At 38.5% G+C, this 26,486-nt stretch overlaps 2 protein-coding genes across 11 annotated transcripts in view; one reads left to right on the top strand and one right to left on the bottom strand.

Moving 5' to 3' along the window:
• LOC135735638 (interferon-induced protein 44-like) overlaps positions 1-26,486 on the top strand; it is a 104,594-nt gene that overhangs the window by 19,011 nt on the left and 59,097 nt on the right. For 8 of the 10 annotated variants that reach the window (XR_012336551.1, XR_012336550.1, XR_012336552.1 and 5 more), the window contains exons 5-9: positions 2,966-3,191; positions 3,330-3,476; positions 3,574-3,745; positions 9,265-9,365; positions 9,663-9,837. Coding sequence is in view for 7 of the 10 variants with exons in the window: in XM_073814369.1 (XP_073670470.1) it covers positions 2,966-3,191; positions 3,330-3,476; positions 3,574-3,745; positions 9,265-9,365; positions 9,663-9,837 (821 nt within the window). In the remaining 3 variants the exon portion in view is untranslated. Of the gene's footprint in view, positions 1-2,965; positions 3,192-3,329; positions 3,477-3,573; positions 3,746-9,264; positions 9,366-9,662; positions 9,838-11,765; positions 11,802-11,898; positions 11,933-12,018; positions 12,224-12,361; positions 12,509-12,605; positions 12,778-15,011; positions 15,113-15,812; positions 16,225-26,486 lie in introns of those variants that run through there. The other 2 variants (XM_073814372.1, XM_065254090.1) reach the window with 2 other exon arrangements.
• On the bottom strand, positions 16,795-23,208 carry LOC135735448 (protein downstream neighbor of son homolog). The gene is given in 8 exon segments (XM_065253876.2): positions 16,795-17,393; positions 17,922-18,055; positions 18,058-18,130; positions 19,963-20,161; positions 21,651-21,779; positions 21,868-21,985; positions 22,311-22,489; positions 22,874-23,208. Coding segments are annotated over 8 exon segments (1,023 nt in total). The 5' UTR covers positions 22,927-23,208; the 3' UTR covers positions 16,795-17,255.

Genomic DNA, 26,486 nt, shown 5'->3' with positions numbered 1-26,486 from the left:
CGGGTCTCCTTGGAGCTCACACTGGTTCTCTCTCTCTTCCTCCACAGACAACAGCTGGGACACAAAGGCACAGTGAATCGTTCTCAGTTAGTTCTCTCACCTCCTCGCTGATTACAGCTTCTGGTACGTATGGTTCTCCTTCACAACGGGTCTCCTTGGAGCTCACACTGGTTCTCTCTCTCTTCCTCCACAGACAACAGCTGGGACACAAGGGCACAGTGAATCGTTCTCGGTTAGTTCTCTCACCTCTTCGCTGATTACAGCTTCTGGTACGTATGGTTCTCCTTCACAACGGGTCTCCTTGGAGCTCACACTGGTTCTCTCTCTCTTCTTCCACAGACGACAGCTTTCTTCCCTATTGATGGACAGACTGAACAGGTTATGCTCTACTTCTCGGGGTGGCGGACTTACGATCACGGCTAGGCGTACTGCATCGACCGACAGTGGTTTCCAAGATAGCGCCGGGGACCAAACCCTCTCGGCTGACTCGTTGGTTCCCCAGAGGGGCGGGAGTGTCACGCCGTCACACCGGGTCGAGCGCTGCCCTTTCCTCGACGCCCGTTGGCAATCGAACACCGGACCGGGGCGCCCCTTTGTAGAGACCTCGGGGCAGCGGATCTCCTTCGCCTCTGTCTCTGTGATGATAAACGGCACACGGGTAAAGTAGCAATGAAACTGGTAATACTCACACCGCCTGTCGTACAGGTCTTCACCGCCACTCCTAACACAAGTCCGCCAAGCGTCTGGCTACGAAAGTACTTCAGGAACTACTCCGTGGTTTTCTAAGGCTGAAACACATTCACAGCATAATCGTACACAGGTTTATTCTAGGATCCGTTTTCCTCTTCAGCGCCCCTAGCGAGTGACTGGAGGCGGGGTACGTCAGACACGACACAGCAATCTCACTGCAATATACACAGCACCACTTCAAAGTGAAATTTCTACATCCAAGACTCACCCACCACTCTCAGTGCACACAATAGACGCCCGTCTTCCTTCGCCTCGCTCTGGGCAAGAATGTGGAGATGGTAACACGGCCTAGCAGTTGTTTTCCGTCACTGTGGCTGTCTCACACAAAGATCCGGTGGCTCACCCACCACGCTGACTCAGGGGCAGGGCCACCCACTCTTGCTGGAAAGCGCTTAAAAGATATCCAGGTCAAGTATATACAAGGTACACTCAATGAATGAATTCGTTTACTCACGACTGTGGTGCTTCGGTTATCTCACGTTTCCTTAGGTTAACTCCTCCGTATGATGATTCCAGCTACACAGATAACGTTTTCTCCAGTCGTCAATACCACCACTACACAGATGGGTACTCACGATAGCACGTTCCGTCTTCTTTCACTTCATTCCTACAAGGTCAGTCTCCGTTTACTTTCCAACCCGTAAGGTCTTCAATATCTGCATCAGCCGAAATCCCACGATGCACAAAGAGAGAGAGAGCGAGTCCAGTAATCCGACTGGCGTACCCGGTGAGTTTAACTCAGCGCTGCAGCACACACCAACACTCGTCCTAACAAACACAACAACTGTGGTTTAAACTGCTCTTAAGTATCTGCCTGGGTGTTGCCTTCGTCCAATCACCCGGCGCTCTTGTTAATAACTCACAGCTGTCCGTAGTTTGGCTGATTACAGCCCTCGCGGTGCTACCGGATGTCCGGTGTTTTCTCTTCCCGGCCCGGGCGGAAACATCCGGGCGGAACCAAAACTTTCCCACATTTTTGGTTCCGCCTAAAAGATCGTCACTCCTGTGACAAGATCGTGCTCATTACACCACCCTTCACTTGCCACTTACAACCATATAAGGACCATGTAGAAACAGCTCTGGCATTTTGAATAGTAGCAATTACGCACGGGTGTAATCCCAGCGTGTTTCAGTTTGTCCTCTCACGGGCCAAACCCAGAGAGCCACCCTGTCCAGGTGTGGGTGATAAATTTCCCCGTTCGCTTGAGACAACATGTCTGTGCGGAGAGGGAGGGGCCACAGCCGGGCATAAAGCAGAGGAATTATTTTTTGCCAACCACTGAGCTTTGGGCCATCTGGGTGCCACCAGAAGGAGAGACAAGCCTCTCTCTCTCACTCTGGACAGTGTGGGAATTATAAAGCACAGAGGGGGAAAGCGTACAGCAACACTTCGGGCCATGGGTGGGGCAGTGCATCCACCCCGAGGGGTGCGTCCGAGTCCTTTAGCGAGAAGAACATAGGACAATGGGCATTTTCACGCGAGGCGAACAGACCTAAGGTTGCCTATCCGAATCGCCTCCATATCGCACACACCACTTTCATTTGCTGTACTGCTGTTGTGTTTCTCCAGGGTGCTTTATGTCTGCCAGTGATCACCCTGACCTTTACTGGAGCTATACCATCAATGGCATCTTTAACTTTTATGTTAAAGTTTTCAAGGAGAACATCAACAGAGTCTGCTGATATGTTTGGCAACTTTGATATAGCATTCATAAATACCTCACTGGTGTTCTCATTTATGAACCTTTTTTTGACATAGACAGATCTAGCATCAGTGGCAGGACAGATCAATAAATCAAAGTAAACACAGAAATGGTCAGATAGCGCTTCATCCTTGATGACAGTGGATGAAATGTTTAGACCCTTGCTAATGTGAAGATCAAGAGTGTGTCCCCTATTGTTTGTAGGACCTTGCACATGCTGGGTCAGATCAAAAGTGTTTAAAACATTTAACAGTTCAATCGCATTATTGTTTTCTGTATTGTCTCTTTTGAAATCTCCAGCAATAACAAAATAATCAAATTCAGAGGAAGTTGTTGATAAAAGTTCAGTGAATTTATCAACAAGTGCTGAGGTGTATTTGGGAGGTCTATAAATAATTGTAAACAGAATGCGTGGTTTACCTTTTAGAGCAATACGCAAATATTCAAAAGACTGGTAATCACCAAGTAACACTTGCTTGCATTGAAGGCATCTATTCCACCTCCTCTAACAGATCTACAAACGAACATACAAGTCAGAGAGATGACCTGAAAAAGAAGCTAGAAGAATTCTCTCTGAGTAATGAAGATGTGAAGTACATCAAGATCCTGGTTGCTGGAGAAATTGGAGCAGGAAAGTCCAGCTTTATAAACTCGGTCAATAGTGTCTTTCAACAACGGATCTCCTCCTTAGCACTAGTTAGTTCATCTGTTGGGAAAAGTAAAAGTTTTACAACAAAGGTGACAATTTTCATCTTTTTCTGCACTCATATAGCCTATCATTAAAATAAACATAAGCTTAAAACTAGGTCATTTAAAATTAATTAATTTAAAAATGTCTTCCAAATGTAAATTGTGTTATATTTTTGGTCTTTGTAGCTCACATCATACTGCATTAAAAGTGGACACAAGTCCTTGCCCTATGTCTTCACAGACATAATGGGCTTAGAATCTGAAGTGTTGGCTGGGTCACAACCAGAGGACATCATCAATGTTGTATTTGGCCATGTGAAAGATGGCTATAAAGTAATAAATCACAATATTTGTGAGAATAATACTTTATCATAAAAGTTGTTTGTGTCCAGTATGCCTAATGTTTTGTATGTTTTATCTTATAATTCAGTTTGATGAGTCGGAGCCACTCACTCATGGGGATGAACATTACATCAGTGACCCCAACCTCTCTGACCACGCTTTCTGTCTGGTTTACGTCGTAGCTGCTGATAAATTATCATTCACTGACGAGAAACTTATTGAGAAGTTGAAGATCATTCGCACCAGAATCAGTGATAAAGGTAAAACTGAATACGGATTAGGGGCTGCATAACGGTTAATCACGATTAATTGTTTGCAGAATAAAAGGTTTTGTTTACATCATATAGATGTGTGTGTGTACTACATATAATGATTATGTATATCAGTAAGGGGATTTCTAAGCGGGCTATTGACACAAATTTTCCACCAGATGTAGCCATCAAACCAAATATTGAATTCATACAAAGAAATCAGAACATTTAAGTATACACGTTGAGTCATAATAAATAAAGTGAAATGACACGGGGAATAAGTATTGAACACACTTTATTTAATACTTTGTGGAAAAGCCTTTGTTGGTGATTACAGCTTCTAGACGCCTCTTGTATGGAGAGACCAGTCGTCTGCATTGCTCAGGAGTGATGCTGGCCCATTCTTCCACACAAATAGTCTTTAAATCTTAAAGGTTCCTTGGGCCTCTTTTATGAACTTTGATCTTCAGTTCTCTCCATAGATTTTCTATGGGATTTAGGTCAGGTGATTTGGCCACTTCATTGTTTCCTTGGGCTTGTGTTTGGGATCATTGTCTTGCTTAAATGTCCACCCTCTTTTCATTTTCAGCTTTCTGGTAGATGGCAGCAAATTTTTATCCAGAATGTCCCGGTACATTTCTCCATTCATCCTGCCTTCAATAATATGAAGTCTGCCAGTACATGGGGTAAAAAGCAGCCCCAAACCATGATGCTTCCACCCCCAAACTTAACTGTTGGTATGGTGTTCTTGGGGTGGTGGGCAGTGCCATTTCTTCTGCAAACATGATGTGTAGAATGACTGCCAAAAAGTTAAATTTTGCTTTCATCTGACCATACTATAGTCTCCTAATAATCCACAGGCTTCTTCAAATGCTCTTTCACAAACTTTAACCAAGCCTTAACATGCTTTTTATTCAGCAATGGAGTCTTGCGTGAGGAAGTTCTGCCCGAGTGGTTCTTGGCTCTCCTGGTTATTCTTTGGACCCCTCGGACAGGGATCTTAGGTGGAGCACCTGATCGTGGCCGGTTTATGGTGAACTGATGCTCTTTCCATTTCCAGATATTGGCCCCCAGAGCTCACAGAAACATTCAGCATTCTGGAAATGCGCCTATAACCATTCCCATCAAAATGCTTTTCAACAATAAGATTTAAAAGATCTTGAGAGAATTATTTGCTTTTACCCATCATAAAGTCGTTCCTGTGTGTTTCCTAAGTAAAGCCTTTATATGCCATCAATTAGGACTAAAGCAGCTAAAATCAATTAGTACTGATAGGGGGCAGGGTAACTTTCTCAATACTGACAGATTTCAGGTGATCTCCTGGCTTTCTATGCCATTTTGCACCTTGTTATCATCATGTGTTCAATACTTATTCCCTGTGTCATTTCACTTTATTTGACTCAAGTTTTAAACTTAAATGTTCTGATTTCTTTGTATGAATTCAATATTTGACTTGATGACTACATCTGGTGAAAAGTTTGTGTAAATAGCCCACTTAGACGTCCCCTACTGATAAAAAATGCTGATGTGTCAAATACTTATTTTTCCCTTATTATATTATATATATTTAGGTAAGGACACTTGTTCTTACATTTGGACACTTATTTCGCGTAACATGACTATTAAAACACGTTGTGAGACATCGCCACTGATATTAAGCACTGCAGCATGCAAAAACCATCTCTCTGACTTATAAAAAACTGTTTGTATGTAGTACTGAAGAACGAAGTCCAGTAATAAAGAGAGTGCTCATGTCGCACTAAGATTAAATGGAAAGCAGTTGAATATAAATATATTTTTATTAAAGGCGGAGTGCACAACGTTTGAAAAACCCTTTGGAACAGTGAGTCAAGCCGACTATCAAAACACACTTGTAGCCAATCAGCAGTAAGGGGCGTGTCTACTAACCAACATCCTTGCCGGTGTTGCGTATGTGTGCGGTGGGTCTATCAAAAGAAGGTCCAGATTCTATTAGGGTAGGGGCGTGTTTGTTAAGGTGATTTCTAATGTCAACATTGGCTTTCAAACATTGTGCACTCCGCCTTTAACTTTTACCTTGCGCCAAAACAATAACAACACAAAAGACACGAAATATGAACAAAAAACAAGTAATAGTTTCATGAGACCAAATAATGCTGGTTTGACCATCAAACACAGATACATCAGAGACAGGGAATCTCTGTCAGGGATGTAGCCCAGATAGGGCGGTGGTCAGCGGGGTCAGTGAACACTGATGTCCGGTGATGGGTCTGGTTCTTACGTACCAAATCTTTCTAAGCAAATGTTTAAATAGGTGCTATCTTTACTAATCGACTGCAGATTTGAATATTATATTGAATATTATCCACTGAACTAATCTTAAAAGTACACGTTGTGACCAAGAAACGGTAATATTTAGAAACGGCTATTTGGTCTATTGCGTTATTATGACATTCAAAACAGACGAAAGTGTTACCTGTCATTCTGGCCTTCAAATCCTGGCTGAAGAAAGTAGTTCCCCAACAAAGAGGCTTTTTAAATAACTTGTGTTTTCTAGTTTTATAACTTTTATTCTGGAAACAATTAGTCACGATTAATCGTAATGCATCCCTAAACCGAATGTCTTTGTTTACTGTTTTCATAACTTTGGATTATGATTATTTGTCTCAAATGCATATATACTGTATGTTCATTACAGACAATCCATAAAAAGCAAGGCCATAAGACCTTCATCTCATAATTGTAATTATATTATATAAGTTTTCAAAAATGTTTAATTGCTGTTAAAATTGCCTTTATCTACAGAATGTGTATTTTAATTTGTTTAATTTAAGGTTACTGTGCAGTTATTGATTTGAAATATGGTGATTCTGGTTTTCAAAGGTTGTTGTATGTTTTAAATCAAGGCCACAATCACAGCTTGAACATTGAGGGGGACGAAAACATTCAGGGCTATATGTATCAATACATACTGAATAGCAATAAACATTCATCCATCTGTAACATTAAAGTGTCCTTACCATAGCAAAGGCGGTGAATCTCTCCAGTGAACCGTAGTCGTGATCGACTTCCGTGTTGTGACGCATTTCTGAGTGAAACAGAATATAGCCTCGGTCGCACGAGGCTTTGAGCATGCAAATATTTGACTTCGTCCTATTGTGATTTTCAGTAGACAGAAAGATCACGCAATGACATACCAGTTATGTACTGGTCACAACCCTTCATGTAATATGAATTCGCAGGTCAGAGTTTGCCAGACTTGAACTTAGCTACACAGCGACCTGCGCAATATCGTTGCACAAGCTTGTGTTTCCGGTCTGACTCATTCGCATGCATATGACTGGAGGTCAATGGAACGAAAAGTCTAGTTTGATTGGCCCTTATCACACAAGGAAAATAGTGGGCATGGCTTGTGCTTTCCAATGTGCTTTTTAAAAAAAAATAGGCATTTGGTAGCAGACTGACAGTTAGAGGGTGGCGGAGTAAACAGATGTTCCCGCCCAAGCCGTCTAAAACCCCATTCACACAGACCTTTGGTCCCAGAAAATACCTGTAAAATTGCAAGACAAGCGTCTGTGTGAACACAAATCACAAGTTATGTCATCACATCACAAGTTATGGTTCAGCTCCTTAAAACGAGAGATTGACATGCATATAAACATTCACCACGAGAAATGTTGCAAACTATATTGAAGCAGATATCAGGAAATGATAAATGAGACGCATAAACAATGACGCACGTGCTGTAGTGAGGACGCGCATGTCATGGCATCATGAAGTTGGTTCAACTCTTTAAAATGAGGGATTTACAACATTCACTACGAGAAATGTCAGCAAACTGGACTGAAGCAGATATCAGATAAGTTAGCTTGTCACTTATTACTGCGTTGAAACGGAGATCATTTAGCATCATAAAAGAATATCGCGTCACGTGCTCATTTGAGCTATAATAAACGAAGATGCCCGCGCGTCATCCCAACAAGATATATCGTTCAGCTCCTCAAAATGCGGGTTTTAAATGCATATAAACAATCACGATGAGAAATGTCTGAAAACTGTATTAAAGCAGAGATCAGGGAGCTTGTCAAATATCCACTCAGAAGCTGAGATCATTCACAAGCAAAGAACTGTGTGTTCACGGCACACGCTCCTTAATAGTCTTATTATAAACAAAAATGCACACGAGTGGTTTCTGGAGAGAGAAATAATAAATAATATGCAAACTTCAGACGCTGCATGCATAGAAGATAGTGCAGGACTTTAAACAGGTCACGTCTTTCCTGGACCTTGCAGAAGCTGGCAAATCATTGGCGGTGTAAATGAACAAAAAATCTAATGATCCCGGAAAAATCCAGGATGCATTTCTGTGTATTTTCCGGAATGTCTGTGTGAAAAGGTATTTTCAGATGTTGATTGAAGATTATAAGGGCCAGTGGCGTGTTTACCCACCACGCAAACCACGCAATTGCTTGGGGCCCCATGGGCTTGGGGGGCCCCCTACTGTCCACAAGCGGTTAACTTATTTAATGATTTTTTATTTAATGATTTCAGAGTTATAAAAAGTCTGCGTGGTAAGCATTCCGCTTTTTTCTTATTTTTTTTTTAAGATCACACACTGAAGTTGCAGTACTGTATTGATTACATCATTTTAAATACATCCTATAAGGAATTTGCCAGCAAAGGATATATCTGAGATAGGCTTAAAAATATTTTTCTGTACAAAAGGGAGGCCTTTTGGAAAAAGTTTGGAAACCACTGCGGTAAAACCAAGTCCTTTATGTTTTTGACAGATAATGATTCTTTATTCTTTTGAATAAGACAATGGGCACTATTTGTATTTTTAAACCAAGAATTTTTTTCTTAATGTTGGGGCATGGGGGGCCCCAGGTCCTTGGACTTTGCTTAGGGCCCCCAAAATGGTAAACACGCCACTGATAAGGGCACATTAATTTTTTTTTAAATATTATGACTTAACCCAGATAAATAGTTTATAATGAACATTGCAGTTAAAATAACAATTGTCTATTTTGACATCATTGGGACTTTAATCTTTCCATTCATGTTTACATTTGCACGTGAATTTTTTTTCAAATGCAAGGTACATGAGCTGATAATGATGACGAAACTGCCAAAATTAGACTGCATGCAATGTGCAGAAGGAATCGCTAATGAATATTTTTTATGCTTACTGTAATTTTTTACAAAATTTTATATAATTTTATACTTTAAAACTATTTTATATAATTTATATTTACTATATATGTCATCTTACAACCAAACTGCATTTTTGCTTCACACTTTCATATTTTTTCACTCTATGTGAAACGGCCAACATAACAAATGAAAAGGTGATGAAAGCACAGACATGAAGCCCTGTAAAACCTTAAATCCTAAAGGGGGACAATTTGTCCGTTTTTGAATATTGGGGGGCATTGTGGTTACGGCCCTGGTTTAAATATGACAGTGATAATAAGTTGCCATCATTCTTTCTTATCCACTTGACCCTTGTCCTGATGTTTGACATATGATGTTTGTCTAACGTTGTATAGGTATTCCTCAAGTCATTGTCATGACCAAAATAGATGAAGCATGTCGAGTGGTGAACAAAGATCTAACAAGGGTTTATCACAGCAAGAAGATCAAAGAGAAGGTACATCATCCATTAAGTGATATTAAAGAAAATATGATCTACAGTAGTGTTTCTCAATCAGGGGGTCAGAGCCCAATGGGGGGCATTTAAAAAAACTTTTTTGGGGCCAAAAGGGTGTAACATTTTTCAAAATATTTCTTAGGGTTTGGTAATTTTTAATGAATACACATCTGTTTAGTTAAAGCAATGTGTAGAATATTTTATTTGTTATACATTAGTGGGGGGGGGGGTCTTGAAGTGATAAAGGTTGAGAATCTCACTGATCTACAGTCTCTTTTGAAATGTCATGTTTTCTAGATGCAGACGTGCAGTGACTTGATTGGTGTACCAATGTGCAACATCTTACCAGTGAAGAACTACCATGAAGAGATGGACACAAATCCTGATGTTGATGTTCTGATTCTAAAAGCACTGGAACAGATTGTTAATCTTGCTCAGGATCGAATTGATAGCAGCAGTAGCTGCATACAAGGTTTGAAAAAATTAAAATGCAATATATTTACTGCAAAAATATACTTTATACGTGTTATACAAACTTTTATATTTTGGCAATGAAAAATACATATTTTTTTGCCTTATGGATTGTAAAATAAGAAATGTATTTGTTGCCCCAAAATACATTTAGAAAAATATATAAATATATATATATATTTAACCAACATTGCTCGAGTCAGAGTGTGATATTGGTCTATATCAGGAGTGGGGAACCCTGGGTCCTGGAGGGCCACTGTCCTGCACAGTTTAATTCCAACCCTATTCAAACACACCTGAATTTCATTCAAGTAATCCAGAAGACTTTACTTTGATTTTTCAGGTGTGTTTAATTAGGGTCGGAACTAAACTCTGCAGGACAGTGGCCCTCCAGGACCAGGGTTCCTCACTCCTGGTCTATATCGTCACAGCTGTGATAAGGCCAGAGGCACAAGGCCGCAGGTTAAATCACTTTTACATTTCTCAACCGATTTCAATGATTTTTGATCTGTGTAGAGTACATACATGCCCACAGTTGCTTAAAATCTCGATTGTTAAGACTTAGAAAATTATTATATTTATAAGTAATCATGATCATTGTAAAGTAGTCCACTGAGAGGCGAGCAATTTAGAATCCAAGTGCAGTTTAATTAAATCAAAACAGATGAACATAAATAAAACAAAACAAAAACAAAAACAAAAAAGAGGCATGGAGTCATGGACATGGATTATGTATGAATTATTAATATATTGCTGACAGTGGAGACGGTACAGTGTTTATAAAATTTTCGCTTCAATGTGTAAAATGAATAAATAGTGCTCATATACTGTTTAAATAATATCCTCTATTGAAATTAGTGGAGGTTTGGACCCAGAAACTGTATTCCTTACATCATGACTTAACAACCGGATATATATAGACAAGAAACCGATCAGAACAAGACACATCAGGGAAACTAGAGACAAACATGACTACACATGCTATCAAAATAAAAGACATGAACACGAGAACTTCAAAATAAAAGACATGGACACTCAACAAGACAAGAACACAACAAAATACATAGCTTAATGTAGGCTACATAAAATTAAATAAATTATTCCAATTGTAAATATCACTTTTTTGTATTGTTAACCCCAACTATTTCAACCCAGTCTCACCCCACGACACTTGACCATTCGTCATATGTTGACGCGAAGGGTATACCTTTCGCGTCATTTTTTGACGAACTGGGGACTTCAATACTATTACGTCCGTTGCATTCTCTTTCCTATTTTCTTACCATTTCCGCGTCGGTTTAGGGTTAGATTTACATAATGACATCCCTACCCAAACCTAACTCTAACCCCAACGCCAGGTGACAACTGTTTCATTTCGCGTACCTAACTCTAACCCCAACGCCAGGTGACAACTGTTTAATTTCGCGTAGACTGTTTAATTTTGCGTAATCTAACCCTAAACCGACGCGAAAATGGTAAGAAAATAGGAAAGAGAATGCAACGGACGTAATAGTATTGAAGTCCCCAGTTCGTCAAAAAATGACGCGAAAGGTATACCCTTCGCGTCAACATATGACGAATGGTCAAGTGTCGTCAAATATTGACGACATGGGGTGAGACTGTGTTAACTATTTAGTAGCAAATCCAATTCAAAGAATAATAGTCTGCAAACATTTTTATAGCACTACAATTATATCATTCATATACTAGCACATATATTATTGAGGATTGATTTGAGGAAAACCATTCTGTTTCGGATGAATTCTCCAAATGTTGTTATTCATTGCTCTAAAGTTTACATATCAAGAGTTCTGATCCTATTTCTGGAAATATGGCAGGAAATAATGACATTAAAGATATTGATCTTCTCCCACTTTCACTTATGACTGAAATTGCTTCCTGCTGGTTGTGCAAATATGGGCGTGTCAGAGTCAAAACCAAAAACACCACCACAGCCTGAACCAGGTAAGACTCTTTATGACATAAAGCAGTATTTATATGATTAGTGTTCATATTAGATCACAAACACTGATCATACAGATTTTTGATCTGTTTTTACCAGAATTCAATGAACCATGGAGAAAGATTGATTGGGAGTAGTAAGTGATGAAATACTACAGTAGATTTTTTTTTAAACTTTGCCTTTCTGATTTTCCAGCTTTATTTGTATTTCTCTTGACAGTCAGAGAGATGTCTTGAAAAAGAAGCTCAAAGAATTCACTCTGAATAATGAAGATGTGAAGTACATTAAGATCCTGGTTGCTGGAGAAATTGGTGCAGGAAAGTCCAGCTTTATAAACTCCGTCAATAATGTCTTTCAAGAACGGATCACCTCCATAGCACTAGTAAATTCATCTGCTGGGCAAAGTAAAAGTATTACAACAAAGGTGGCAATTTTCATCTTTTTCTGCACTCATATAGCCTATCGTTAAAATAAACATAAGCTTAAAACTAGGTCATTTAAAATTAATTAATTTAAAAATGTCTACCAAATGTAAATATTGTTATATTTCTGGTCTTTGTAGCTCAAATCATTCCGCATTAAAAGTGGACACAAGTTCTTGCCCTATGTCTTCACAGACATAATGGGCTTAGAATCTGAAACGTTGGCTGGGTCACAACCAGAGGACATCGTCAGTGCTGTATTTGGCCATGTGAAGGATGGCTATAAAGTAATAAATCACAATATTTGGCAGAATAACACTTTATCATAAAAGTTGTTTGTGTCCAGTATGTCTAATGTTTTGTATGTTTTATCTTATAATTCAGTTTGATGAGTCGGAGCCAATCGCTCAAGGAAAGGAACATTACATCAGTGACCCCAACCTCTCTGACCAGGCTTTCTGTCTGGTTTACATCATAGCTGCTGATAAATTATCATTCACTGACGAGAAACTTATTGACAAGTTGAAGATCATTCGCAGCAGAATCAGTGATAGAGGTAAAACTTAACGCCGAATTAAAGGCTGCATAACGATTAATAACGATGAATCATTTGCAGAATAAAAGTTTGTTTACATAATATAGATGTGTGTGTGTACTATGTATAATAATTATGTATATATACCCTCACCGGCCACTTTATTAGGTACACCTTACTAGTACCGGGTTTGACCCTCTTTTGCCTTCAGAACTACCTTAATCCTTCATGGCATAGATTCAACAAGGTACTGGAAACATTCCTCAGAGATTTTGGTCCATATTGACATGATAACATTACACAGCTGCTGCAGATTTGTCGGCTGCACATCCATGATGCGAATCTCCCATTCCAACGCATCCCAAAAATACTCTATTGGAGATCTGGTGACTGTGGAGGCCATTTGAGCTCAGTGAACTCATTGTCATGTTTAAGAAACCAGTCTGAGATGATTTGCACTTTATGACATGGCGCGTTATTCTGTTGAAAGTAGCCATCAGAAGATGGGTACACAGTGGTCATAAAGAAATGGACATGGTCAGAAACAATACACAATGCTCAATTGGTACTAATGGGCCCAAAGTGTGCTAAGAAAATATCCCCCACACCATTACACCACCACCACCAGCCTGAACCTTTGATACAAGGGAGGATGGATCCATGCTTTTGTGTTGTTTATGCCAAATTCTGACTCTACCATCTGAATGTCGCAGCAGAAATCAAGACTCATCAGACCAGGCAACGCTTCTATTGTCCAATTTTTGTGAGCCTGTGTGAACTGTAGCCTCCAGTTTCCCTTCCGCCTCAAGGTTTGACGTGTTGTGCGTTCAGTGATGCTCTTCTGCATACCTCGGTTGTCACGAGTGTTTATTTGAGTTACTGTTGCCTTTCTATCAGTTCGAACCAGTCTGCCCATTCTTCTCTGACCTCTGGCATCAACAAGGCATTTGCGCCCACAGAACTGCCACTCACTGGATATTTTCTCTTTTTCGGACCATTCTCTGTAAACCCTTGAGATGGTTGTGTGTGAAAATCCCAGTAGATCAGCAGTTTCTGAAATCCCGTCTGGCACCAACAACCATGCCACGCTCAAAGTCACTTATATCACCTTTCTTCCCCATTCTGACGGTCGGTTTGAACTGCAACAGATCATCTTGGCCATGTCTACATGCCTAAATGCATTGAGTTGCTGCCATGTGATTGGCTGATTAGAAATTTGCATTACAAGCAGTTGAACAGGTGTATGGTATATAACTTTTATTTGCAAACAATAAGTCAAGATTAATCGTAATGCAGCCTTACACCGAATGTCTTTGTTTACTGTTTTTTTTAACTTTGGATTATGATTATTTGTTGGTTAGGTTACTGTGAGGTTATTACTTTGAAATATGGTGATTCTGGTTTTCAAAAGTTGTTGTATGTTTTAAATCAAGGCCGCAACCACAGCTTCAACATTGGCGGGGACCAAAACATTCAGGGCTATATGTATCAATACATACTGGATAGCAATAAACATCCATCCATCTGTAACATATTAAAGTGTACTTACCATAGCAAAGGCGGTGAGTCTCTCCTGTGAATATTATATATTATTTGGCTTCGTCCATTTGTGATTTTCAATAGATAGAAAGGTCAAGCAGTGACATACCAGTTATGTACTGGTCACAACGCTTTACATAATACGAATTCGCCAGACTTGAACTTTGCTACGCAGTAAGCTGTGAAATATTGTTGCACAAGCTTGTGTTTCCGGTCTGACTCATTCGCATGCATATGAATGGAGGTCACTGGAACAAAAAGTCTAGTTTGATTGGCCCTTATCACACAAGGAAAATAGTGGGCATGGCTTGTGCTTTCCAATGTGCTTTAATTGGATATTAAAAAATAGGCGTTTCATTCAGAAATATAACTGCCAGTAGACTGACATTTTTATAATTTTATACTTTAAAACTATTTTATATAATTTATATCTACTATATCTACTATATATATCAAACTGCATTTTTTCATATTTTTTCACTCTCTGTGAAACGGCCAACATAACAAATGAAAAGGTGATGAAAGCACAGACATGAAGCCCTGTAAAACCTTAAATCCTAAAGGGGGACAATTTGTCCGTTTTTGATTATTGGGGGGCATTGTGGTTACGGCCCTGGTTTAAATATGACAGTGATAATAAATTGCCACCATTCTTTCTAATCCACTTGACCCTTGTCCTGATGTTTGACATATGATGTTTGTCTAACGTTGTATAGATATTCCTCAAGTCATTGTCATGACCAAAGTAGATGAAGCATGTCCAGCGGTGAAGGAAAATCTAAGAAAGGTGTTTCACAGCAAGAAGATCAAAGAGAAGGTACATCATCCATTAAGTAATATTAAAGAAAATATGATCTACAGTAGTGTTTCTCAATCAGGGGACCAGAGCCCAATGGAGTGGGGGGGCTTCAAAAAACTTTCAATGGGGCCTCAAGAGGGTGTACAATAAAAAAATATGTTTTAAGCCCGGAATACACTGCACGATTTTTGCCCTCCTATAAGATCATTACCTTATCACACTGTGCGACATGTATCGTTTAAACTCGGGTACGAGAGGTATGTAGACTGTACGATGATGACACGGAAGCTTCTGCGGCAGCGTCACACGTTCCGCAACGTCACCAGCATGCGCCCGTGGTAAACAAAAACCGTCGTGCAGGTCGTAGCAGCAAACACACGGTGCTGTGATCATGCTGAATTTCTGACACTGTCAGAAAACTATCGTAGGCTATCTTTGGACACAAGACCGGGAAAACGGCCGTCTTTGAACCTCTCTCATTGTACGACATAGGACCACCGATGAAGAGCCACGATCACAGAAATCGCGACGATTGTTTCACGATGGCAATCTTTCGTCTGGGACAACCAATAATCGTGCAGTGTATTCCGGGCTTTAGTTAAAACAAGCTGTAGTATATTTTATATTTTGGTGAGTGGGGTGGGGGGGGTCTTGAAGTGATAAAGGTTGAGAATCTCACTGATCAGTTTAATGTTTTTAATGATGTTATGTTTTCTAGATGCAGACGTGCAGTGACTCGATTGGTGTACCAATGTCCAACATCTTCCCAGTGAAGAACTACCATGAAGAAACTGAAACAATTCCTGATGTTGATGTTCTGATTCTGAAAGCACTGGATCAGATTTTTTATCTTGCTCAGGATCGACTTGATAGCAGTAGCTGGTGACATTAAGCCTGTACCATCTGAAAATATCTTGAGAAGAAATTGCTCTTTTCTATGTGTTAAAATAAAAGAGCTATTAATGATTGTTATTGCATCACCAATTTGAAAATCACAAAGCTAATGTTTTGCGATAATCTAAAAGTGTGGAAAAAAGCTTTTTGTTGCATTTAACATAAAATTGGGAACTAATATTGTGCTTTTAGAAATGTACTCTACCTTAATAAATACTGATGTCAATAACTGTACTATTGTTGGAAAAAATATTAAATTCTTAGATTGCAATACACAATTACCTTTTCCTCCCACATTTTTTTTCACTAAAAATAAAAATCTATGACCTTTTAAAGAGTTCTGGTACACTTCACATGGTTACTGGATAGGGATTTCCCAGACAGAGTTTAAACTAGGACCAGGCCTTGGTTATATTATACGTTTTTACAAACAAACCTTACAAAAAAAATTATAATGGGGCCTCATTTATAAAGTCTTTTATATGGAAAAATCTCATTTAGGCCGGTTTCTATGCAGCATTTTATAAATGAGGCCCCTGGTGTGCATCTTAAGACAAAACAAATGGTACGGATTAAGATGTGTCAGCGCAAGGTGTTTTTAAATTAAGGCAGCTCAAACATGCATTTTAGTCCGGGACTAGGATAAGCCCTGTCTGGGAAACCGTCCATATGTGTTTAGAGCAAGAAATTTTTTATTATTCTTTTCCAGGTTTTGCCCTAACAGTAGTACTACTATGATATTTCTGAAAATGTACAACGGTGATACACATAATATTATTAAATAATATTTATTTAAGTACCTTGGAATGTCATATACGCCCATGACACATGATTATTCATTACTATGGTATTCAAAATTTCAATTTACTACCATCAGTATATCTGATACAGTACACTACAGGAACTTCTTATACACTCAACACACTGATGATAGTAATATGTGAAGAAAAGCAAAAATGATTTCAAATATTTCATTTAATATTACAATTTTATACAGGTGTGATAAATATTACAACATTAGCCTAAAAAAACATTTAGCTGCAGTCAACACAAGTTAATCCCTGATAAAATAACATATTTAAAACGTAAAACAGGTATTAAAACACTTAAACTGACATGATAGTCAATAGTTGCAGTATAAAGAAACAACTATCAGAGTTCTAAAGTCACTTCAGACACACTTGTACTACAGTGGGAAGAGCATCACCGGTGTCAGCTGGTATAGTAAGTCACACCATCACAGATATGAATAGATGTGGTCTGTGTCTCAGGACCTCCAGCTGTATGAATGTCCTTTCATGTGCAGCTGTCTGAGAGCAGATTTTCCCAGTGTTGTTGGCACGGCCAGCTGCTCAACTGTACTCTGCTGTAGACCACACCTGACCAGATCCTGCACCACACCGTCCTGTGAATAATGAAACACATGAGATGAGACGACCAGAGAGTCCTACAGTAAGTTCACTGCACACCATACACACAGACAGAAAATCACTCATCAGAAAGAAATGGGTTAAACTTGCTAAGCTGCTTCTTCATTGACGGTAGTGCTGCTACTGTGGTTACATGCGTGGATATTGCCTACCAGTGGTCTGTTTGTGTGTTTGCACGTCGACATGGATGATGACAACGCAGAAGTATAAATGAAAACCAACACATAACCTACGTCATCTCAGCTGTGCCGTAGGACCTACATACAACAATAATGAGCCCTTAAGAGTAGGTTTAGGGAGAGTGTCAAAACACATGTGTCAACTTATGAACATAATAGTTAACGTGGCATCCTAGTCACCTTGCTGCATTTCTCTTTTATAAATATGCTAATCCCATTATACATATACATTATAAACTCTGTACATTGTGTGTTTAATCTCTTGTGTGCATTTCATTTGGAGCTCTATCAGTATTTTAAAACAAATACAAATGTTCAACATACCGGTGTCTCCAGTTCAGATGCTTGACCAATGGGAACATTAAGGACAGCGGTGGGTTCATGAGTATACAGGCCGACAGAGAATTCACTCTTCTGAGCGGGTTTTAACAGCTGGGTCAGTGCATGCAGTGTGTGATGGGTCCCGTCACCTCCAGACTGCACACGTCCTGATAACCCGCTCGAACTTGAGTCTTTACATTCACTGTACGTGCCTGAGGGGAGAAACAGCAAACATTACAAGAGGTTTAAATAATAATACTAGCATTGATATGAGAACTTGTCATTAAAGCTAGGTATACTCACTCTAAACAACCCATTACACATGCTTTAATGTAAATAATAATAAACTACACTGTAAAAAAAATCCGTAAAAATTGCAGCTGAGTTGCCGGTAATTTACCGTAGATTTAAATTTATGTTATTTACTGGCAACATTTTGTTCAAAGTTAAATGAACATTTAACATTTACAAGTCTTTGTCTTTACAGAGTAAAACCAAAAAACAGCATCAAGCAAAACATTCTAGGAAACAAAATCTGAAGCAAAAAACAGAAAAAGGTTGATGATGATTTCTGGTTCCCAGAATGCTTTGCATGAGGCTGTTATTGTATAGTTTTATTCTGTAAAGATAAAGACTTGTTAATATTTAAAATTTATTTAACTTTGAACAAACTCTTGCCAGTAAATAACATAAATGTAAATCTACGGTAAATTACCGGCAACCCAGCTGCAATAACATTGAAATTTTTACGGACTTTTTTTACAGTGTAGGGTTGCAAAATTCTGGAAATTTTCAAGGCTGGAAACTTTCCATGGGAATTAATGGTAATAAACTGGGAATTTGAAAAAAAAAATTAAGTTGCATATAACAGGGAAGTTTAATGTCAAAATGTCCATCTTTGCATGTATTCATGTAAAATTAAAAAAAAAATAGCGTAAAGCTTTCTTGTGCTGTGTGTAAGCTAGTGTGCAACAACTTGTAATGTTTTTGAAAGAAGTATTCGATTTTTTCAGATTAGAATGATTTCTGAAGGATTTTGGATCAAATAAATGCCAAGCTTGATGAGCATAAGTATCAGGATTCCTCCAAGTTTGTATTACAGGGTTCCCACACCTTAGTTAACTTCAAATTCAAGAACCTTTCAAGGACTTTCCAGGTCCAATAGCCTCAAATTCAAGGACTAAATGTGGGGACACATTTCAAGTGAGAGCAAGGTTACATTGTGTTACCTTTTAAGATACTTTACAGTTCCCTTCTGAGGGAACTCGCGCTGCGTCACTGCGGTGACACTTTGGGGACGCCTCCAGGGTTAAGTGAGTCTGAATGTGTATATTAAATTCAACTAATGCTGAGGCTTATCAACAGAGACAGGGTGACGCGAGAGCCAGGAAGTATATCACTATCTGAAATATTGCCAAAGACGGCGTTACAGGGACGCAGGAAGTATGGCAAGGGAGACCCATCGTCTCATTCCCTTCTCAGGGAACAACAGTTACATACGTAACCCGAGACGTTTTTATGTGTCAAACACAACTATGCAAAAAAGCATTTTGGTATGAATCAACATTCGCATACAGAAGATATAAACATTTAAAGTGAACAGTTTAGCAAATGTGCTTAAAAGTCTAGAAATTTTATGATATTATCCTACACTACACAGGGAATAATATGGATTTTTTCCAGAAAACTTAGATTAATAGATTCAAGCACTTTCAATGACCTGTATCTATGTATGTATGTATATTTTCAAAAACTTCCCAGGGCCTTGAATTTTTTCAACCAGATTCACAAACTTTTAAGGATTTCAAGGACCTGTGAGAACCCTGAGTTTATTTAAATTTCCCGACATTTCCATAAATTCCTGTTCAGTTTTCAATTTGGAATAATCTCCAAAATTCCCCAGATTCAATTCCAATGGAAAGTTTCTGTAAACTTTCTGCATCTTTGCAACCCTATAATAAACAAATGGTGTGCTCTTCATGATTTTAAAACCATACAAAAAATAACATTACGCTCAGGAGAAAAGATGGTAATCGATTCAAACCTTTAGCGCGTGCAGTGTGGCTCCTCTGAAAGCCGTAGGGGCGAGAAGTGTTGGAGGAAGCCCGGCCTGAGATCCGGCTCCAGCTACCAAACTCTTACAGTTAATCAGAAAGTTCAGCAGAGTGAATGTGTTTGAACCCTCGACCAGCACCACCGACTCCGGTCTGTGATCTAACCGAACCTCTCTGTGCTCCTTACGACTGGTACATCAGTTAGGGAAGATCATTAATATTCACCAGAAAGGAGTTTGAAAATCAGGAATTATGCTGCGTGTTCCAGGGGGCAGGGTTTATGTAAATTTTGGGGTTGGTAATGTAGGTAATCCAGCCATTTGCTGTGGGTTTTTTTTAGGGTTACACTTTATTTTGATAGTCCACTTTAGACATTCTACTAACTATAAACAACTTTGCAACTACATGTCAACTAACTTTCAATAATTTGCAACTATACGTCAACTAACTGTCATTAGAGTATTAGTAGACTGTAAGGGTTGGGGTTAGGGAAGAGGTTTGGGTTAGTGGAATAAGTTGACATGCACCTGCAAAGATACTTATAGACAGTTGAATGTCTGTTGAGATATCATCACAATAAAGTGTTAGTAGATATTAAGCAGACAGTCTACTAATTCTCTAAAGATTGGTAGTTGATAAGTAGTTTCAAAGTTACTTATAATTAGTAAAATGTCTAAAGTGGACTATCAAAATAAAGTGTTACCTTTTTTAGAATTGTTTTCTGTTAAAGCGAAAATCTCCCATTGCACTTTTGAGCGTTGTTACTTTGCAGATGTTGTTTATACTCAAAAAAGTGGATCCAAAATCACCTTTAATACATGAAAATAATTACCTAAGGTCAGTTTAAACCATGTGTCATTTCAAACCATCTGTACTTTACCCTGGTTCATCTCAAGTTTATCTTAATTTCAGTCAGCAATCAGATGCTGTAAGGGAACAAAGATTTAGCTCGTTTAAAGGGACACTCCACTTTTTATGAAAATATATTCATTTTCCTGCTCACCTAGAGTTAAACATTTTATTTTTACCTTTTTGGAATCCATTCAGCTGATCTCCGGGTCTGGCGTTGGCACTTTTAGCATAGCTTAGCATTATCCATTTAATCTGATTAGACCATTGGCATTGCGCTAAAATAACCAAAGAGTTGGGATATTTTTCCTATTTAAAAGTTGACTCTTCTGTGGTTACATCATGTCCTAAGACAGACAGAAAATAACAGTTGTGATTTTCTAGGCAGATATGGCTAGGAACTATACTCTTATTCTCGCGCAGGAGGAGGTGCATGGCTGCAGGAGGATGTCTAGAAATTGCAACTTTTAATTTTCTGTCGGTCTTAGTACACAATGTAACTAAAAATGAGGAAATAGGAAAAATATTAAAAACTTTGGTTATTTTTTTTGCGCGATGCTAATGGTCTAATCAGATTCAATGGATTATGTTAAGCTATGCTAAAAGTGCTAGCACCAGACCCGGAGATCGGCTGAATGGATACAAAAATAGTAAAAATCAATTGTTTAAATCTAGGCGAGCTGGAAAATTAGACGATTTTCAAAAAAAGTGGAGTATCCCTTCAATATATTGAATAGATTGAAAAAAACATGCTGTATTGTTTCCCAACTATTGACCCTTAAATCCATAATTTCCATGCATGTTTATTTTAAAAGCTCATAAAGGATACAGTTTGATAGAAATAGCATCAGGTTTCTTGATCTTGTCTTGGACGCCCATCTCCTTTAACCAAGAAAATCCACCATCATCATCGATGTCATCATCACCCACATCTTCATCTTCACTGTGATCACTTTTTCTGCAGAAACACACACAGAGAATGAATGAAAGAATGATTCTTCTCATCATCAGCAGATAGATACTGTAAACCATGTTTATCTACTCACACATCATCACAGCTCCTGAGCGGATCTTCACCATCAGCCTGTCGAGAGCTCTCGCTGACCTCAGATGAATCTTTGCTCTTCTTCTTCTCCTCCAGCAGGGGGAGTGTGAACTCAATTCCTGAACACAAGACGCACACAAACATTGAGCAAAAGATCTAAACACACACGGATGAAGATATTGCTAGCAACTTTGTGCATTACAAACAATTCAACTGTAGAATAATAAGTAGGTCTTAAAATGTGGCTCATCCGATCAAATTCAGTCAGAAATATGTTTAATAAAGAGTAGTTTGAGTAAAGGTAATTTAGTCTCTAATAGCATTAGAGACCTATAAAACCTCAGCTGGTTGTGGACAGGATTTTGTTTAGCAGAAAAAAATATCTTGTGTTTGATATAGGACATGATATGACCGGCCTCATCATCTGGAGTCAGTGTTTCTTACCTTCAGTCTTCATGGCTTCACGAAGTCCTCTAGTGGTGGGAGTCATAAGTGCGCTGATATTTCTGGAACCATTAAGACCAGCAGCTCTGAAGAGCACAGTGAACTGGTATGAACACAGGTAGAAGTATGGACACAGTCTGGACTTCAGTAAACTGTACAGAGACGTCAGACTCACAGACCTACAGAAACAAAACAACAACACATTAACAAGACATTCACTTTATACCAGAGGTACAACAGATATAAAACAGGAATGAAATTATTATTGCCCAATGCCGATGTCACTTGCTCAGTTCTTTGACCATATTTTAAATGTTTAGCTCCTTCTATTTTGATGAGTTTGTTTCTTTCATGATTGCAGCTCGCATGCAGCTTACTCCTGGGTCCTAAAGTACACCCAATTTCTCACAACATACGCAGACAGAAGACTTAATGATTTGTTCTTTGTTTATAGGACTGGCTGATACGCCAAACTTAATTTTGTTTGCAATATAATTTAAATACGTTTCGTATCTGACTCCTATAAATCCACAAAGTTAAATCTCCACATTGAGCTCTCTCACCAGTCACTCATTAGACTCTGTTCCAGGCCGGTGTCCTGAGCCCACGGCGTCATCTTGCCAGCGAACTTGCGCTCGGCTCCGATCCGCGGGAAGAGAGAGAGCCATGAGAAAGACGGATGCTGCCAATACTGCAAACACTGCTAAAAACCACAACGGAGCTCCGCACATCCCCGAGGGTCCTGGAACACAAAACATATGAAGTACAAAAACAGAAATGTATATCTAAAATACAATGACATCATCAACTTTTAATATCTTGCTGTATTCTTTGCTACAAGCAATCAACCAAAACATACAAGCAAGGTTCACCTCATTTAAGTGTATAGAAATTGATCATTAAAAAAAACTCTTATACTAAATATTTACAATGACAAAAATTAGTGATGCACCGATGTATCGGCCGCCGATATTTATCGGCCGATTTTTGATCAATTTGAAACCATCGGCATATCGGCAATAGCACGAGAAAAGTCGATACCGATTGTTTATTAATTAACTGCATAAAGAAATCCATTATATGTCAAAAAAAAAAATGAGTTAATGTTGTCAATAAAATAAATGCTGAATAGCAAAAGCCACCTTTGAAGGTTGTCATGCTGTCTTATCATATTTGTTTTAGCTTAATTTGTGCCTCTCTTATTATGTTGGTCAGTTTAATGTTAATTAGATCCGATCCATGTTCAGTAAAAATAATTTGATTCAGAAATAAACTAGCTAATAGACCAACTGTATAGGATTGTATACAAGTGTTTAATATCGGTATCAGCCAGAAGTTGTCTGTTTAAATCGGTATCGGCCCAAAAAAATCCTATCGGTGCATCCCTAACAAAAATACATTTAGACACAATGACCACTGGACTTCTGTACAATCCAAATGGCACAAATTTGCAATAGCAGAAACACAATGGGAGGATCAATCCGTCTCTGAACACAACTACACTTTAAAATTACAACTCATCCTGAAGCAACCTACATCTGATATGGGAAAACAACCTTGCGGTTTCCCGGACAGGGCTTATGCTGGTCCCAGGCTAAAATGCTTATTTGAGCTATGATAATTTAAAAACACCTTGTACTGACATACCTCAACATATTGAGTGCCATTGTTTTGTCACAAGATGTGGTCTGTTTGTAAAAACTAAAATGTCCTAATATAATTAAGGCCTAGTCCTGTAAACCCTGTCCGAGAAATGTGTTGAGGTGGCACAAATGTACATATATCTGCTGAGAAACAACCATCTTTGTCAGCTTTACACAGGGTTGATATTGCATGCATTACACAGTCGCCAAGCACTTCATCAGTACATAGTATACACCAAAAGCTACCAGATAAACACTTGGGATTAGCTCCTGATGACTCTTATAAAGCTGCGTCTTAATTCATTGCAGGGTGGTCTTGCTGAAAAGTTAGTTGTTTCTTAGTCCATAGTTATTTTTATAAACCTTTACAATGTGACCTGATTTTACCGGTAACACTTTATTTTACGACCCGCAAAGTACCGCGTAATTAAACCGAATTTACAGCGTACCTATTTGTAACAACAGGGTACCTCTACAGTACGTACTTGTAGGTATAAGGGAATCATATTTTAAGTTTGGGGTAATAAGGGGGTAAGAATATAAAGAATTATAAATTATTTATACTCTAAGTATTTTATAAGAACAGGGTACCTATTGTAATATTACGTGGTATGTATGACTTAGTCAAGTCTATGGGGAAATTATGTTTTATTTATTTTTTATTGTGAATTTTTCATATTGACTACTGAATGTTGTATACAGTCAATGTCTACGAGCCACATCGGCAAATAAATATAACAGCATATCACTTTTATTTTAGTAGCCTATATTACTTGCTTTTAATAACAAAAGTCAAGCTGATTTAATGTGGTTATCTTTTTTTTAAGGTAAGTACAATAAAAATAGCAACTTATTCCCTATTTACCAGGAAACTCCTACATTTGCGGACATATTTGAAGTGGTGCTTTGCAATTTATTTACTGTAAACACAAGTATTTTAGCCAAATATAATTTATGCAATGGCAAACCAGAATGAAACAACAGCAAATATCAGCTCCCGCTAAAGCAAAAGACGACTACATGCGTAGGCTACTGCGCAAGTGTAGAGCGCGCGGCCGTCTGCAGGAGGTTTGCTGGAACGCGATCCTGAGGTGAAATTTCTTTAAAGCGTAACTAAACCCCTGGTCAGAGCCTGACTCCGCCCACTGGTAATATTTGAAAAATGCAAGAAAAGTGGGAAGATCCCAACGGAGATAGAGGGGACGAACTAAGCTCGTATCAAGTGTGTGGTGAGATCGTAACAAGGGCGTGGTGAGCTTAAACCTGCTTACGTCACGAGTCATTTTTTGGACCCAATACCCAATAGGAAAATTCAACTGCAGTAGCCACCGTTCAACCTGAAGAGGGCAGCACTCAGACGTTTTTACACGTTTTATTGCAGTATTGAAACACTTTATATCCAAATGGCAAAAAAGTTACTAAAATCAATGAACAGCACTAATAAAACATCATTCTTACAGATCATTAACTAAAAAAAGTTGGTTTAGGGTTTAGTTACTCTTTAAGAGGTTTTGAAAACGTTCTACACAGTGGAGTACGGCTGCGAGTGATGTTAGCAGGATCCGCATGCTGGATAAGGTGACTGGTTTTGTTAATACATGACTCACGCATTTCAAACAATGTTTTTTCAAGAAAGTTGCTAGCTAACGGTAGCAGGTTAGCTAGCACATAAGTTAGCCTAAAGTTATTAACGTAACTGGCTCAGAAAACTCTGTTTCTTTCAAGGCACAGTGAAGAAACATTTACTGAAGGCTTTCATTTATGTTTTTTATATGTTATGCAGAACAGAATTTGTGAGACGACATCAACTCATCATCCGAGTGGACAAGAACACCAACAGAGGAAGCCAAGCCGCAAAAACAATGAAAAATTGTCATGACTTTTTATTTTAAATAAAAGTTATGTGATAATAAACATTAAGTGTTGTCTTAATTATAGTGTTTTAAAGATGTTTTGAAATAAGTTGTTTTAAAATAAAAATAACAATATTCTGTATGTTTATGGTATTTACCCTATAACATTTATAACAAGAGGTGAACAAAGCACCACTTTAGTTTACAGCCCGCAAATATGTGAGTTACCTGGTACATACACAGAACAATCGGGGAATAAGCCCCACTTTAATTTACAGCCCGCAAATTTAAGAGTTCCCTGGTAACTCATGTATACATATACAGATCAAAGAGGTACAAGTTGCTATTATTTGTTCCCTTATAACTACAAGTACGTACTGTAGAGGTACTCTGTTGTTACAAATAGGTAAGCTGTAAATTCGGTTTAATTACGCGGTACTTTGCGGGTCGTAAAATGAAGTGTTACCAAAAAAATCAAGGGGCCCTTAAGAGGGTGTTTAGTTTGTCAAAAAAAAGACAAAAAGCAAGATGTTTATTAGGGTTTGGTTATTTTTAAATGATATACATCTGTTTAGTTAAAACAAGCTGTATTAGTGGGGGTCTTGAAGTGATAAAGGTTGAGAATCTCACTGATCTACAGATTAATTTTTTTTTAATGATGTTATGTTTTCTAGATGCAA

Source organism: Paramisgurnus dabryanus, chromosome 4, assembly GCF_030506205.2.
Source record: "Paramisgurnus dabryanus chromosome 4, PD_genome_1.1, whole genome shotgun sequence".
Taxonomy (NCBI): domain Eukaryota; kingdom Metazoa; phylum Chordata; class Actinopteri; order Cypriniformes; family Cobitidae; genus Paramisgurnus; species Paramisgurnus dabryanus.
Note: the sequence above shows the minus strand (reverse complement) of the source record. Positions and strands in the feature narration are given on the sequence as shown.